The following is a 16,890-nucleotide window of genomic DNA, read 5'->3' as shown; positions in this document are numbered from 1 at the left end:
CTGATGACTAGAGATGAGCGAGTATACTTGCTAAGGCACATTACTTGAGCGAGTAGTGCCTTAGCCGAGTATCTGTCCGCTCGTCTCTTAAGATTCGGGGGTGACAGGTGAGTTGCGGCGGGGAGCGGGGGGGGAGAGAGGGAGAGAGAGATCTCTCCTCCGTTCCTCCCCGCTCTCCCCCGCTCTCCCCGCCCCCCGAATCTTTAGAGACGAGCGGGGAGATACTCGGCTAAGGCACTACTCGCTCGACCTGACAGGTCATCCCAGTAATCATTACTGTGCTTTTACACGGGGACGTTCATCGCTCAGTGAATGGATCGTTCCTGTCCGCCGGCCTCCATTCACTGTAAACAGGCAGATATTCATAAGTGAGTGACTGCCTGTTTACACGGATCGATCTGCCATTCAGTGTAGGTGCATGCAGAAACTGAGCAACGCACGAGAAGCAAACGAATTCTCATTCGCTGTTCAATCGGGGCATACATGTACACTGAATGATAATCATTCAGAATTCCGCTGAATGCAGGCATCCAAATGATATAAAACAACCCTAAGGCCTCCCTCACACGGGCGTATTTGTGCGCGTATTTACGCACGCAATACACAGAGAATAGAACCAAGTGATTTCAATGGGATCATTCACATGCGCCTATTTTCAGTTGCGCAAAAAAGCCAGCATCATTCTATTTTCCTAGGTATTTGCGTAATCAAAGTCTCCAAAGAAGTCAATGGGGATGCGCAAATTTGCCTGCAATGCACTAGAAGATGCATGAAACACTGCGTAATTGTGCAGGAAAAAGCACATTGGAATGCATTGGACTAATTAGCCATTACAATCGGTGTGTCTTTATTTACTGCGTGCAAATGATCATGCCTTGCAGGTGCTAAAAGTACCATAAAATACGCCGACGTATGTGTAAAAAAAACATCGTCCATTCCGCACACACAAATACGCATACGGTATACGATCACAAGCTGTATTTTTGTATAAACAGGTAAGAGGTGCAATGAGGCACGTGAAGGATGCAGAGGGACGAAGGTCAGACCATAGACTCAGGGTGGTGCCCTATGGTCTGAATGCCATTTTCAGCACGTCATACAGAACCCTCGGATGGAAATCTGGACGGGAGAACATATCGCATTGTGGATGCAGAATTATTCCTCCTGCGCTCGCACATGGCCGCTATCACTATGAGAGTGCAGGTACTGTATGGTTAAATCTGCACGGTGCTCCAAGAATAATTGACATACTTCCACTCCGGGCTCCCTGGGCATGAAAGTCTTCATGCATAACTAGCTCCTAGGCTATCCACCCTGTGTGGTCACTATGTTCTCTGCCTGCGTCCTCGGGAATATTCGGGCAGGAGGCCAGCGCACGTCTTAAAATATTTACAACAACTCCCTACTTTTTAGAATTGGAGATTATGTAAAGGAGATTTGCTTGGAGAACGTGTGAACACAAACCAACAGGAGGAATATGGAGGGGGGTTACTATTTAGGCAGGCAATAAACATCTTGGCAGGCCATAGCGCTACTTATTGAAGCTTGAAAGGACGGCTGCATCTCTGGAATATCTCTGAAATGTTTCAGAAATGATTCCCTCATAAACCCTGCTCTGTACTTTTACAAGTCTTAAACTGATCTCTGTCTTATGTTCCACTTTTAAAGAAGTTGTCTAGGACCTATATTATGGATGACCTACTGTATCCTCCGGATAGGTTGTCTATAGTTGATTGGCCAGGGTCCGACACCTGCAAATCCACTGATATCAAGTCAGCTGTCATTGTCATTGCAGATATAGCTCTGTCCATAGAGCAGCGACATGGGTTGGTATTACACCAAGTTCAATGTTGTGACTGCAATGTAATCCGGGCCGCTACACTATAGACGGAGCTTCCGGGTCCGTATGCATTGGGAGCTGCGTCTGCAATACCAACCCAGGCCACTGCGCTACTAGCAAAGCTGTCAACTTTCGTCCAATGACTGTGGGCCGGATGAACAACTGATTGTCTGGAATCCTAAGCCTTGCCAATCAGCTATTGATGACTTATCCTCATCAACTGTGAACCAGAACAACCACTTTAAGGTCAAAAAGGGTTATTCAGTGTGGGCTATATTTAAAAAGTTGCCTGTCAGGAAGACCTCTATTGTCTCTAACCTGTAGCAATTGCAAAACCACAACTCCTAGCATCCCTGTTCTATGGGAAAGGACTGAAGACTGCTACAGTGTAGAAACCTTACTATAAGGGCAGACGCCCAATGACGTTTTTTTTCTCCATTGCGCTGCGAGAGCAAGTAAAAACTCTCGCCTCGCAGAGCGAGAAAAAAAACGGGATGACGCCGGGATATCGCCAGTCTCTTCAATGGGGCCAGCGGCAGCAGCGCTAGCCCCATTAAAAAGATATGGAGAATACCACCGACTTCTGCCACAGCTGTCATAGCTGTGACAGCTGTGGCAGAAGTGCAGCATGCTATCCCATTGCTTTTCCATTGAAAGCAGTGGTTTTTGGCAAACCCTGCAGTATGATTTTCGAGGAAGGGCTTGAAATACAAGCCCTTCCCTGAAAATCATCAATAAGTGGTTAAAAAAGTTAAAAAAAAAAGTACTCACCTCTCCGTCGCTCACACGCGTCCTCCGGCTGGCTCCCCGACACTGCTATCCAGCACTTTCAGCTCCCTGGGATTCAAAAATCCCGCCTCCTGAAAGGACTGTGCTGATTGGCTGAGCGCTCAGCCAATAACAGCTAGTGCTTAGCTACTGGCTGAGCGCTCAGCCAATAACAGCTAGTGCTTAGCTACTGGCTGAGCGCTCAGCCAGTTACAGATAGTGCTTAGCTATTGGCTGAGCACTCAGCCAATTACAGATAGTGCTTAGGTATTCATTCATGAATAGCTGAGATAGTGCTATTCATTCATGAATAGCTAAGCATTATCTGACGCGTGTGAGTGGCGGAGAGGGGAGTACTTTTTTTAAAACTTTAACCACTTATTGATGATTTTCAGGGAAGGGCTTACATTTCAAGCCCTTCCCCGAAAATCATACTGCAGGGTTTGCCAAAAACCACTGTTTCAATGGGACCAGCAGCAGCGCCGATCCCATTGAAAGCAATGGGATAGCATGCTGCACTTCTGTCACAGCTGTGGCAGAAGTCCACGGTATTCTCCATATCTTTTCAGTGGGGCTAGCGTTGCTGCCACTGGCCCCATTGAAAAGACTGGCGATATCCCGGTCTCATTCCGGCGTCTTTCTTGCGCTGCAAGCCGAGTGTTTTCACTTGTTCTCGCAGCGCAAGACAGAAAAAAATATCGCCAGTGGGTGTCCGCTCTAACACTGATTACAAAGCATAAAACTTTGGGATGCCTGAAGCTTTCCTATATCGTGTAGCCATATTATCACAGTGCACTTGCAGTGCCTTAAAGCATGGTAGAAAAACTTCTTAGTACTTACTCTCTGCAAGGATTGGTGATAACCTCCGGAGGAGAGACGAACATGTAAGGAGACATGGGCTTATCAACAAAAGCTCCAAAACCAATACGTAGGTTGCTGGTCACTTTACGCATTCTATCTGCCAGTTTAGTGCCTAGTGTCTGGATATTCGCCAAGTCATCCTTCATTGAGTAAGACAAGTCCATAAGATAGTAGATGTCAAGCGGGTAGTCCTCCACCTGCCGCACTTGTACAGTGAAGACCTTTGAATCATCTGTAAAAAAAATATATATCGCAACTTCCATTACTATTTCATTGGAGATTGTTGCCCGTTGACTGTTTAAGGCACAGAGCTTCTAATGTCCCCAATATCATCAGTGCTTCCTGCATCGGGATGTCATGCCTGCAATATCACATAGCAATAAAGAGGTTGTCCACTTCTAAATACCCTTTTCATTATAAGGGTACTGGAAAAATTAGCTGATTACATGATGTTCCACAGCTGAGACCCTGCATGATCAACTGAGATCTGTGAGGCAAGCTTCCATGAAGTGTTACATTTTCCTGCAGCGCCACCGCAGGGGAAATGTAGCATTACATAATTACCATTGAAATCTATATGATGTCCGTATAATGCATGGACATGTCAGATCCTCTAGGGCAGTGTTTCTCAACTCCAGTCCTCAGGACCCCAAAACAGGCCATGTCTTCAGGATTTCCTTAGTATTGCACAGATGATGTAATTATTGTCAGTGCCTCAGACATTGCTACCAGTGATCTTACTATAGGCCATCTTGAAAACATGACCTGTTGGGTGTCCTGAGGACTGGAGTTGAGAAACACTGCTCTAGGGTGATGGACGCTCTTTGATGCCATTTACACTTTGGCTAGAAGTGGAATCCTAGCTCAAAAACCCTCGTAGGACTTTCTATACCAGATAACCCTTTAAAGGGATATCCTCTAAAATTAACTTTTGTCACGCATCCGTAGGATAGGTGATAAAGTCTGATCGGTGGGGGTATCACCACTGAGACCCCCACCAATTCCAAGAACGATGGTCCAGTGTCCTCCTCTTCTCCTCACTGCCCCAGAGGGGGGCCCTTCAGTGAGTAGGAGATTGAGTTGTGATTGAACATACTCAGTGCCGTTCCATTCATCTTCAAGGTTTTTTTATGGGCCAGCACCCTTTGAAGATTTATCATTCCACTGTATGACAGCTACTCTACATCATACAAAAAATGTGTGATACAATGGCTTAATTACTGGTCACAACATGACAGCAGATGTCTTCATGGTCCTTTACCTGGTCTTAGATACAGCTCTATCTTCTGTGGTGACATCTGGGTGATCTTTGCGGTTTCCCCACCAGAACCCTTGTTACTCAGTGGCTGGTTAGAGGAAAAGTTGATATCGCTGACGGGATATTCAATGTAGTTTCGGAGACAACCATTACTCTCAAGAGCTGACTTTGTATCACAGCGGGGAGCCCCCTTTCCAAAGTCCTACAGGAGAAAAGTAGACATATAAGACACAACAGTTATATTACTGATGATGATGGCACCATTGCATGCTCCTTTTGAGGCCATGATGATACTTTGAGATTAAGGCCTTATTCACACGACTGTGTATAAGCAGCTATTGTAGCCGTGTTAAAAGACCACAGCTGCTTCTCTTTGCTCAGATCAGGTTGAGCCACCTGTCCAGAGTGGATGCTCGCTGGCTAATAAGAAAAGAGTTCTAAAGGGAGCAGCTGACACTCCAAACCAAGATAAGTAATTAGAGAGGTAATCCATGGAGCAGAGAGTGGGAAGCAGGGGTGCATTGGAGTGGCATCAGAAGTTGGCAAGCCACCAAGAGAACCATCAGAGGAGCTGCTGGAGGATCTGTCCGGTGGGGTGAAGAGCAGCAGGACCTGGAGTGGTAGACGGACAGAAAGTTTGACCGTCGGTGAGAGAGAGGTCCTGACGCTGAACCTGAGCCTGGTGGATGACGTCATCGGGAGCCCAACCAGGCTGAAGAGGAGCTGTGAGAAAGAAAATTTCTGCTAACAACAGGCAGATAAGTATATTCTCAAGTGAGAAAGGGTGAACGAGTGAGTGCGTGTAAGGGAGGCAAATCAGTGTGATTGAGAGTGAGCAGCCAGTGGGAGAGTGTGATTTTAAAAAAGTGCGAATGGGAGGAGGCAAATGAGTGGTCGTGAACAGGTGGATGTACGTGAGTGAGCATGATCTAGTTGACTTTCGTTTCTTTTTCTGTAGATCCCCACTAGAATGTGCTCCATGCTTGGCAATGCTGTTCAGTGTGTGTCTTGTGCAATTTATATAGTCCTTGAACAGCTGGTCAAGGGTGCATACTACCATACGAGATTCGAGTATGTCGTACATTTGGAAGCCCAGATTCTGTATCTAAATGAGCGTCTGACAACACTGAGATACACTGACAATACGGAAAGGAGTTTGCTGCACACTGAGCAGGCACTCGCTGGGGTAGATGCGGGGGTGGAGGGTAGTTCTGGAGAGCAGGGTGAACAGCAGCTAGCTGGGTGACAGTTAGAAGGGGTAGAGGGAAGAGAACCTGGGAGGCTAGTCCTGAACTGGCACACCCCAACAAGTCTGCAAAGTTGGCAAATGACAGGGATGCCATTACAGGATTAGCACTGCTGCAGCACAACATGCCCTCTGACTGCCAGGGAGATGACTGCTCCAGTAAGAAGGGAACGGGGAGCGCAGGGCAGGTTAGACAGGTCATAGTGGTGGGGGACTCGATTATTAGGGGGACAGACAGGGCAATCTGCCACAAAGAATAGGATAGTTGTACAGTGTGTTGTCTTCCTGGCGCTCGAGTTCGACACATCGCAGATTGGGTTGACAGATTACAGGGCGGAGCTGATGAGGAGTCGGACCCATCAGTCATGGTACACATTAGCACCAATGACAAGGTTAGAGATCAATAGAGAACCCTTAAAAATGATTTCAGGGACCTAGGATCTAGGCTTAGGGTGAAGATCTCCAAGGTAGTTTTCTCAGTAATACTATCTGTACCACGAGCCACACCACAAAGGCAGCGGTAGATTAGGGAGGTAAACAAGTGGCTCCGGAGTTGGTGTAGCAAGGAGGGGTTTGAGTTCCTGGAGAACTGGGCTGACTTTGCTGTTGGCTACAGGCTGTACTGTACGGAAAGGCTGCATCTCAATGGGGAGGGGGCAGCTGTGCTGGGGGAGAAGATGGCTAGAAGGCTAAATAGAGGCAGCTGTCTTCTTTTCCAAGCAGTGGACCCAGTTAAACTCCCTCCACCTCCCTTTTTTTTCAGCTGTTATAGGAGTCTATGGTAGCCTCCAGCATATCTTGGCAAAAGATAGGGCAAGACCTATATTTCACGCACTGTATAAAATCGGTCGCTATTATCGAAGTGCTATTTTTTGCTTTAAAATTAAAAATTGGTTTACAAAAGTTTTAATAATTCTTAAAAAAATATTGGGTAGAGGAATAGCTGTCCATTTTCAGGGGTTTACACACTAGTTAAGCCTTTACCCTACTGTATATACCCTTCACCCTAACTTATGAGCGCCAAGGTCAGCTTTAAAGAAGGGGGGAGTTATAGTGTCCCAGATATAGGCACTACAAAAGCAATGTGGTCACTTGTATCTCAATATGTATATACGCTATTAAAATGTATATTTCATGTTTGTCACTCATTAGCTGATCTGCCTGACAACCAGCAGCGTTCCTGATTAGCTGACCCTTCCTTTATTCTTATTGGTTTGGGTAACACCCAGCAACAGCTTAGTGATTGGAGGACAAGCTTAGTAATTGAAGAAAGGACAGTTAAGAATGAGAGAGAGAGACCGTGATTGGAGGATCAGCCCTCCGCACAGTTTGGCTAGGGAAATTTAGTCAGAGCAGAGCAGTTGAGTGTAAGGAGTTGAAGAGAACAGAAGCAAAGACAAGACCAGAGCTTGAGAGAGAGACAGTGCAGTGAGAAGGAAGAGGTGTGAGTACAAACAGAGAATTGTAATTAAGAGAGAAAGTGATCAGGAAATACAGTTTATGTGGCAGGAAGAATAGGAAAAGAAGAATTGCTAGACAGAAAAAGAAGCAAAGAGAGAAAGAAAAGATCTACATACATAAACTAAGCCAGAGAGCTAAGCAGAAAGAAAAAGTAATGTGTACAGAAGTGTGTCCCTGTACTTAGAGTAAGCAGTCCTAAAGTAAAATGTACAGAAGTGGTTCCTGTACGTAAACCTGTAATCATCTACCTCAAAGAAGAGTAATGCTAATTGTATAAAGTGTATTTAAATGGTTTTAATGTTTTACTGTTCAACCTGAACGTCAGTGAATCAGTGTGTATATTTATACTAGTCTGTATAATGAGACAGGATGTCGCTCCTCTGCAAGCCAAGTAACACATAACATCATTCACTCTCAGAATGATGTCCTACTAGTCCATTAGTTTTTAACTAGAGACCTCATTCTACTATCAATTTTGCTACTGTTCCCACGCAAGTAACTATAGATATGATCTTGACATTTATTACAGTAGAATGGAAGAAGTATGTGAGTGTTTTATAGCTGGCACATATCTATTACCCTTGCAGCCAGCTGGTACCAACCCTCACAGATTCTGGCTCAGAAGTTCCCATCTATCACCCATTTATGTGCAGTTACAACCCTGTAAACTAGATATCCTGAAGCTATATAGGTGAGAAGGCAGGAAGGAGCCAAGATGTTGGGATGGGCCCACAGACTACAATGAACTCAGATTATCAAGTGATAAGTTGAACATTAGCCATAGATGTAACAATCCAACAAGATACTCGCCAGCAAAGGGGCAACTATTCTGAATGTTGCAGATATTGTTCATATGTATCCCTTTATATACTGTTATATATGTTTCACCATCTGATTATAATATTGGCCCATAAAGAACTCAGTAAGTGTTATATTTATCCATCTCATGGAAAATATCTCCATTGGGGTTCAACCAAAGACAGTGACAATTCTATTCACGTAGACATCAGTCGTAGGCTTATATTCGCTCATTAATGAGAACTATCTTGGTACTCATTTGTAACAATGTAAAGGTGGTTCGGTTCTCTCTCTTGTTTAATTATAGTTTTATTACTAATGTTATGTCTTGCTGAGTAGGAGTACTGTGGCTTTAAGAGAGGGCGGGAACGAGGACCAGGAGGCGTGTTTGTGTGACTACGCTGCTAGGAAGAGGACTGTGCTGGAGTCCCTCCTGTGATACTGCCAGGGTGCAGTTATTTGGCCCTATGGGCACAAAATCCTCAAGGCATACAGTGTGACAGATACTACTGAGTAGGATGAAAGAAAAACTCGGAGTACTCCCCTCCTTCTGCTCATGACCATTTGCTTGGCAACAATACAAGACTTTAACCCTTTCCAATCCACTGTGTGACCTCTGAAGACATTATAATTTAAGGCTGTACAGCTCCGATGTTGGAAGACGTCCGTCGGGGTTCTCTTACTGTATATTGCCAGCCTCTCTGCTGTCGGAGCCTATCCAATGTGTCACCTCATGCAGTACTGGCTTTAGCCAACATATAGCGCCGTTGTATAACGGCAGAAAAAGAGTAAGCCCCCTAGGAAAACCAGGATACAAATAGGATTGGGAAGGGTTAAGTCCTCGGTCACTGAGTAACGACTTTGTGGAGCCTGATATGTGGGTAAAAAATTTATAACGCACTTTGAGAAAGCTGATACATGGATAAAGAACTTCCAGTGAATACTGCTAATGCAGAATTGACACAAGGGCCTGTTGAAGGTCGAGAGAGATACCCGGAGATGGGATTTGCACTGTTTGACTTGCTTCTTTTGCTTATTAAACTTCATTGTTACAAACAACAATGTTGGCTGCCGGATCCTTCATGCACTATCACCGAAGCCTCCATGCGACTGCTAACAACAGAACATACTTTCATACTCGCCTACTCTCAAACCAGTCTGACCAGAACTGAGACATAAGTCAATGCTGGCACCCCCTGCAAGAGTATATGGACAGGGGCACCATGGTGACTGTGAAGGAACTGAGCCTAGCTTGCCTGGTTTCAGAGCAAGTACAGCCCTCAACACCTTAGATTGCATCACAGGGGCATCTGGAAGATGGGGAAGACCCCGAGCCTGAACTCTGTGCCCTTTCACAACATATCCTATTATGTTAATGTGAACTATAAGTAAAGTTCCCATTTGGGAAGCTAGGGAGATAGTGGTTCTGTTGAGGTGGAGTATTGCACCACAATGACTCAACGAAACCCATAGAAACCCAAGTTTTGTTGTTGCCGGCACTTCCTGTTTTCTGCAGGTAAAGTGCCCATACACAAAGGATTAACCAACTATTTGCAGCAGGACTGTAGAGCCACCAAATGTGTGTGGGGATGTCCTGAATGTCCCCCAACAGCAGATGTTGGTGGAAAGAAGGTTCAGACATCTTGGATTTCAACATGCCTGATCCTTTGTTCTCAAGGTGCATAAGCTGTTGCCAGGCATGGCTGTTAGTGGATTATTACACAGTTACATTGAGAACAGATGCATGCTCAACAGAGATGAGTGTGCACGTGTGTCGGGAATTTGAGAGGAATAGCTGTTGTTTGACTGGCAGTGATCTAAGGTGTATGCCTACCTTTACTTGTCAGCTTTGCTGTAAAGACTGGGATAGAGCCAGCAGAGCCATATCATGATCATTAGAGGCAGTGGATTTAATTACAGCTCTGTTATACTACTGGAAGACTAGATAAGGCTAGATGGTAAGGTGGCCATATATGTTAGACAGCTGTTGGCCAAATGTTCATTCAGCCAACAGCTATCTCCCTTAACCCCCTCATGAAAATGCGCACTCTGCTCAGCCAAGCGTGCACGTGTTCTCAATATGGAGAAAGCAGTAACAAACTGCCAGTGTTGTGAGTGTTGGTATGAAACGCAGGTTATAGGATATGAAGTGGACAACAGAGTTGCAAAAATAAAGTAATTATATTACAACTTATGAACTGCAAATAGAAGATGGTTAGAGAACAATTTTAGAGAACAATCAAGAAAATGTTACTTCCGCAGATACGTTACACAAACCCTGGCTATGGCTATCTGCAAATAACAACAGCTTTTGTATAAGTTATGTAATACAACAGTTAGCAATTACAATACCACTAATGCACATTAACAGTAATTGCAGCTTGCTGCACACAGTCCAACTTAAGTAAAGTCTTGTCCGAAGACTTATCTGTAACTAGCGGATACATACAGACCTATGGAAAAGCTCCTCAAAGTCCGTGACTGGACACCAGTAATGTCTCTGTTCTTTCGCTGCGTGCTTGAGCCAACAATTTACTTTTGTCCGACAGAATAGTGTATTGTGATTAGCAGGCCTGCATAGTCCCTGACAGTCTGTAGGCATGTGCAAATGTTTGGCTTTTATTGGGGGCCGACCTCACTTACAATACATTGCATGATTCCAAACGTTAATGGCAGCTCTTATGCAGGTGTGGATGCTCTCTGTCTTGTGGCTAGCACTCTGAGGAATCTCTGTATCTTCACTAAGCTCTAGTCCAGCTCCAGCAGCACCTGGCTCATACAGACTCACACAGTATGTACTCTTCCTGTGCTTGCACTCTCCACAGCACCCTGCAACTCAGGCCTCCACAGCAGTTCTGTGCACCTCACAGTCCCTGTGCTCATCTCCTGCAATGACACAGGAGACTTTCTTTATGTATTGCTCTAGAAGCTTCAGGCATATTCTCAGAGGCCCAGGGAGGAGTCTCTATAATTCTCCCTATGGCAGGGGGCAGTTTCCTAGGTGGTAACGCGCTAATCACTTCACCGCCATGTTACCCAGAAGCGGGGCCACCTCACAACACTTTCAAGCACTTTGCCTGATGCCCCTGTGAACCCTTTCCTTGTTCCCTTTCCCGGCAGAAAAGGGAACAGGGCTTTAATCTCAACCCATTTCTGGACCAGATGGAAGGAGACGGAGCTTAGTGCCCAAGACTGGGTCGCTCTACAGTGTGCTGTGTGCTGCTACAATGTGAGGAGGAGCACAGGGACAGTGTGGCGCTTCCCCCTTACACAAGAATTCTCTGGCAGTAACTATTTCTCCCTTTATAGCAAAAGGATGGGGCATATTGAAATGCAACTACCCGATCCTTCTCTCACCTGATATCTGCCATTAGTTGGGAACTGAAAGACTTCCACACACATTAGATGGTCAGCTCTGAAACTGACAGGTTAATTTAATGTAAAGGGTCAGCTTAACACTGGCAAACACAGAAGGGGCTCTTTGATTTTCTCTTGTGACTTTCTGGTCTCCATACTCCATAATTTCCTGGAAATTGTAAAAACCTTTGACTGTAAAAAGGAGTATTATCGAGAGTAAAACTTTTTCCAAGTTTTCACCCAATGGCTGGATGGGTGAAAACTAATGGATCAGTAGGGATCTGACTACTGGGACCCCCACCAATCCCACAAAACGGGCTAATCGTGTCCCCCTATTTCTCAATGCAGCATTGCTTCTCCTCATTTCTGGGCTGGTGGTTGATCATGTGTGGCCATGGCTTCATTCATTTCAATGGGCCAGACAGAGCTCAAAGCGCTTAACTATTTCCGTCAGTCCCACTGAAATGAATGGAGCAGCACCACACGCGTGCTTATGCTCCACTCATTTAAATGGGGCTGATGAAAGTAGCTGAAAATAACGCTCGGCTAGTCTGGCCCATTGAAAGGAATGGAGCCACGGTCACGCATGCGCAACTAGCGGCCCACTCACTGTAAGGGTACACAAATAGGGAAAAGCAACCCTGCATTGCGAAATAGGGAGGACATGGATCCCCCATTCTTGAGATTAGTAGGGGTCCAAGCTGTCGGACCCCCACCAATCTATCGGCTTTTTTTTTGTTTTTTTAACATTCGTTTTTTTTATTAAACTGCAAAGGCCAAAGAAAACAGTTTGCAAATCGTTTAAATTAATTTTCCAATTGCAAATTCACGTTAGTCTTACAGATTAATCTTGATGTCAATCCAAACAGGAGTACCATTATATACTCAGAAATGAGAGCTGAACATGAGATCATAATCAAGTAGTTCTTTAACATCTGAAAAACATTAGGGAACATGAGGGAGGGCAATCTATCAGTTGTCACCTATCCAGCGGATGGGTGAAAACTTGGAAAAAGTTTTACTCTCCGGAAAATCCCTTTAATTGCCATTCATTGCAGCTGCCATAAAGCACAGCCCACACATCCTGCTTTAGTGTCTATACTGGAAGTTCTATGGATGCTACTAAGGTTCACACATGGCATTTGTGTGACATTGAATGTGATAATTTACATATTACATACCAGTAAGATACCCCCAGTTCACACAAGGTGGTAATGTACCATACACCGCTGAGGTCTCACCCATGTCCCATCCCGGGTGGCTTCATGGTTAATTTACCCCCACTGACTTCCATTTTTTTCACTTACTACTGCTAGTAGTTATCAACAGGAAACAGTTCTAGAGTCATTTTTAGTTTTCGTCTCTTTAAAAAAGAAAAAAATGCAAATTTAGCTGTCCCCAATAACCTTATGTGACCTCGGCCATAACTGACCTTCAAGACAAACAAGTGATTCACATAGGGACAGGACATGACGTGTCTAGATGTAACATGATGTTCCATCAAATGCTCAGCTGAAGGCCTTCTTACTTGGTTGTCCCGACCACACGTCAAGTGATTCATGTGAAGTACTGAATAATAAATGATGATGTGACACAAGCGCTCCGTGCGCGTCCGGCCGAATGCGAAATGTGGAAGGAAATCTGTGCTAATAACTTCAGCTTATAAAATACTATTGGAATTTGTGGTTTTGAGTATTTGCAGCAATTAATACGGTACATACCGGTATATATATATACTGTTATAATACAGAAAATAATAAGTATTGGGGTTCAAATTCGTTTAAAGAGCTTTTTCAGGTTGGATAAAACCTATTTTTAAAAGGACCCCTTGGCAACAAGCTAATCACAAAGTGTCAGTGATCAGCTGTAGTCTGTGGCAGTTCAACTGCCCTGCAGCGCCTCCAAAGGGGAAATAAAGTATTACACAGTGCCCATTCATATCAATGCATTGTCTGTGTAATGCGGTACAGGACAGGTCCTCCAGAGCAAGAAACGCATTTTAGCAACTACTTTCCCATCTACTGGTAGCCAAGAAATGAGGATCCAGAAGTGTGGACTTCCCTCTATTAAAGGGGTTAGTCAGCTTACAATAATTGATGTCCTTTCCTCAGAATTTTCAACCCCTTTAACTTTCAAATAAGGTGATTTTCTAAATATGACAATCTCTTTTAAATATCTTTTACCATTTAATTGACTCTCTGGCTGAAGCGCTTATCTAAATACTTGAAGTACACTCTGCATTAGTATACATAATAAGCCTAAAGGGGCGATTATCGTAAAAAAAAAATCACTGGATTGTTCGAAGTTGAAGAATAATCGTTTAGTGTAAACACAGCCAACGATCGAATGATAATTTATTCGCTTATTGTTCATCGTTCATTTCCTGCAAGCATGAAAACCATTATTGGCTCATTTGCTAAGTGTTTCGTTTATATACCAATTGTTTAGTTGGTTTAGTCGCTGTTACTCACCGGTACAGTGAATGGGAACGACTGAACAATTTGCGAGCGAACAATTAATCTGCCTGTATAAGCGGGCTGCACGACTATACTCTGACGTTGATTGCTTGTGCGAATGATAAACCACTCCGTCTAAAAGCACCCTAAGGCCTCATTCACACCAGCGATGCGTCCTCACACTGGCCACATCGCAACTGAAAATCGCGTGAATAAAGAAGAGCCGCGATGAAGTCGCCAAAATTGGTGCTTTCTCATCCATTAATACAAGAGCGGCTGTGGCGTATATATGCCGCAGCCCGGAAATCCCTCGGACGGCATAAATCCTCGGAATGACTTCTAGTAGTTTAATTTTGGCAGCTGTCATGTTTTCGCAGTGTTAGACGCAGCTAAACTCTCTCCCCTCCTTTCTTTTGCAGCTCCTGTAGGAGTCTATACAGCGGCATTTAAAACCCCTGAACAATTTACAGGAGTCCCGTATGCCCCCCCCACGATGAGATCACAGGGTGCCATGTGGGTGTCATAGCAGCCGGGGGCCTTCTGAAAGGACCTATGGCTGTATTAGCAGAATGCCTATCAAGCCATCCCCGTGGGGTGGCTTGATAGACTGCCTGACAGATTGCAGTATGATGTAATGCCATCGCATTTTATCATACTACAGGAGCGATCAAAGCATCGCAAGTTGTCGTCCCCCCAGGGGACTAAAAAGAAAAGTAAAAATAAGATCAATAAAGTTTTACTAATTATTTAAAAGAAAAGTAATACAAGTTAAAAAAAAAAACAGCTTTTGCCATATTTATAATAAAAAAATCTAAATCATAAAACAAAAATATACATTTGGAATCGCTGCATTCGTAGAAGTCTGATCTATCAAAGTAACGCATGACGGTGAACGTCGTCAGAAAAAAAAAAAATAAAGAACGCCAGAAATGCGCTTTTTTGGTGACTCTGTCTCCAAGAAAAAATGCAATAAGAAGCGATCAAAAAGTTGTATGTATTCCAAAATGCTACCAATGCAAACTACAGGTCGTCCCGCATAAGAAAATGAGCCCTCGCACAACTATGTCGATGGAAAAGTAAAAAAGTTACTGCCCTCAGAAGTAATTAAAAAAAAAAATTAATTATCTTTGAGAAAAAAAAAAAGTAGCGCAAAATAAAAAAATGATACAAGTTTAGTATTGTAGTAATCGTCATCGAATAAAGTTATGTCATTTTTGTTGCAGTTTGTGCGCCATAGAAACAAGACCCACTGAAAATGGCGGAATGTCGTTTTTAGTTTTTTTTCATTTTACGCCATTTAGAATTTTTAAAAAGTTTTTCACTACATTATATGGTTCAACTACGTCGATGGATAAATAAAGGAGTTACGGTTTTTTAAAAGGTGGGAGGAAAAAAACGAAAATGGGGGAAAAAAAGAGCCATATCCTTAAGGGGTTAAACTACCATTTTTCGCAGGGAAATCTTTTTTTTGTCCAGCTGGTTCTACTACTTCCCCAGTGGTCACAGAATATCTTAGGAATGACTTAAACATATGAACCAATAGCTTGTTCGGTAGAAGCTTCAGCCCCAAGTACAAGGATTCCCAGATGTGAGATGTTCTGGAGGAGCCGAGGGTGGGGACCTGGCACGCCGTCAGGCTTTTCACTGCTACATCTGTCTGGGAGAAACGGCCCCACGTGTAGTATGAGCACAGGGAAACATTGCCTTATTAGGAGGCTGATGGAAAGCGGGAAGGAGCTGCAGACGGGATAAGGGAGGGCGAGCTGTACAAAGTCAACCAGACAACTGCATAGAATCCTATAACTACAGTACAATCGTCTATAGCGCATCATAGCAGAGTCAATATAGCTATCCAGGTTTCTAAATCCAGCATTAAACATATTCTTGCCCCAAGGAGCTGACAATCTACAGGTCCTTACCTCTTGGGAGCACCAAGCACATATTGGACTGACGGCTAGGCACTTCTGGCAGGAGCTCACCCCTCGTGAAGAGCAGATGGAGGCTGAAATATACAGATATTACATGTTACATATAGAAAATGTGTATAGATGTAGGATACTGACCTCGTTCTTTTGCGTAGAGGGAAGGGAAAGGGTTAATAAATTGCAGAATTTAATAGTAACACCCATGCAAGGGTGTTGGGGATTGAAAAATTTCCAATATTGTGGTCAGAATTTGACTGTTTTATGACAACCACTAGACTGAGGTCCATTAACAGACTTCGGAGAAACAGATGAATGAGTGCCACAATAATAAGTGACAAGGCACAACCACCTTATGGGAATGATGTAAAAAATAAAACTTAAGAGTCTATAAGAAAAAATGAGGTACACACCCGAATAGCAAAAAATATTACATTTTATTGTAAATCTCTAAATACATAAGAAAACAAGTATCAAAAGGTAAAGACATATAAAAGCTGAAAAAACATAACCCCCCTCCCAAAAATAAATAGAGGGAAAGCAAAATATGGGGGGCAAATACCATATATACTCGAGTATAAGCCTAGTTTTTCAGCACATTTTTTTATGCTGAAAAAGCCCCCCTTGGCTTATACTCGAGTGAGGTAAAAAAAAAGCAACAAAAACCCCGCAATACTCACCTCCCAGCCTACGTCTGTGTCCCTGGCACGATGGTCTTCCCGGTGGTGCGGCACGCTGCTTGAGAATTCTCGCCGCTGTCATCTCTCTGCTCAGCTTTGAATTACCCTGCCATCAGCGCTGTGTAGGTAAGCGCTGTGATTGGTTTGAGCGCAAGCCAATCACAGCCAGCGCTCGATCATTCACAGCCATTCAGTGAATGACATCACTGAATGGCTGTGATTGGTTTATTGAGCACCAGCGCT

The 16,890-nt window shown here is 44.0% G+C and overlaps 1 protein-coding gene across 1 annotated transcript in view; it reads right to left on the bottom strand.

Annotated features, from left to right (window-relative positions):
* Nucleotides 1-16,890, bottom strand: part of LOC136587754 (integrin beta-3-like) — a 69,251-nt gene that overhangs the window by 39,247 nt on the left and 13,114 nt on the right. The window contains exons 2-4 of the mRNA XM_066586512.1: nucleotides 15,965-16,047; nucleotides 4,731-4,929; nucleotides 3,449-3,701 (exon numbers count right to left, since the gene is read on the bottom strand). Of these exons, the coding sequence (XP_066442609.1) occupies nucleotides 3,449-3,701; nucleotides 4,731-4,929; nucleotides 15,965-16,047 (535 nt within the window). The remainder of the gene's footprint in view (nucleotides 1-3,448; nucleotides 3,702-4,730; nucleotides 4,930-15,964; nucleotides 16,048-16,890) is intronic.

The sequence above is a fragment of the Eleutherodactylus coqui genome, chromosome 13, assembly GCF_035609145.1.
Source record: "Eleutherodactylus coqui strain aEleCoq1 chromosome 13, aEleCoq1.hap1, whole genome shotgun sequence".
NCBI lineage: Eukaryota > Metazoa > Chordata > Amphibia > Anura > Eleutherodactylidae > Eleutherodactylus > Eleutherodactylus coqui.
Note: the sequence above shows the minus strand (reverse complement) of the source record. Positions and strands in the feature narration are given on the sequence as shown.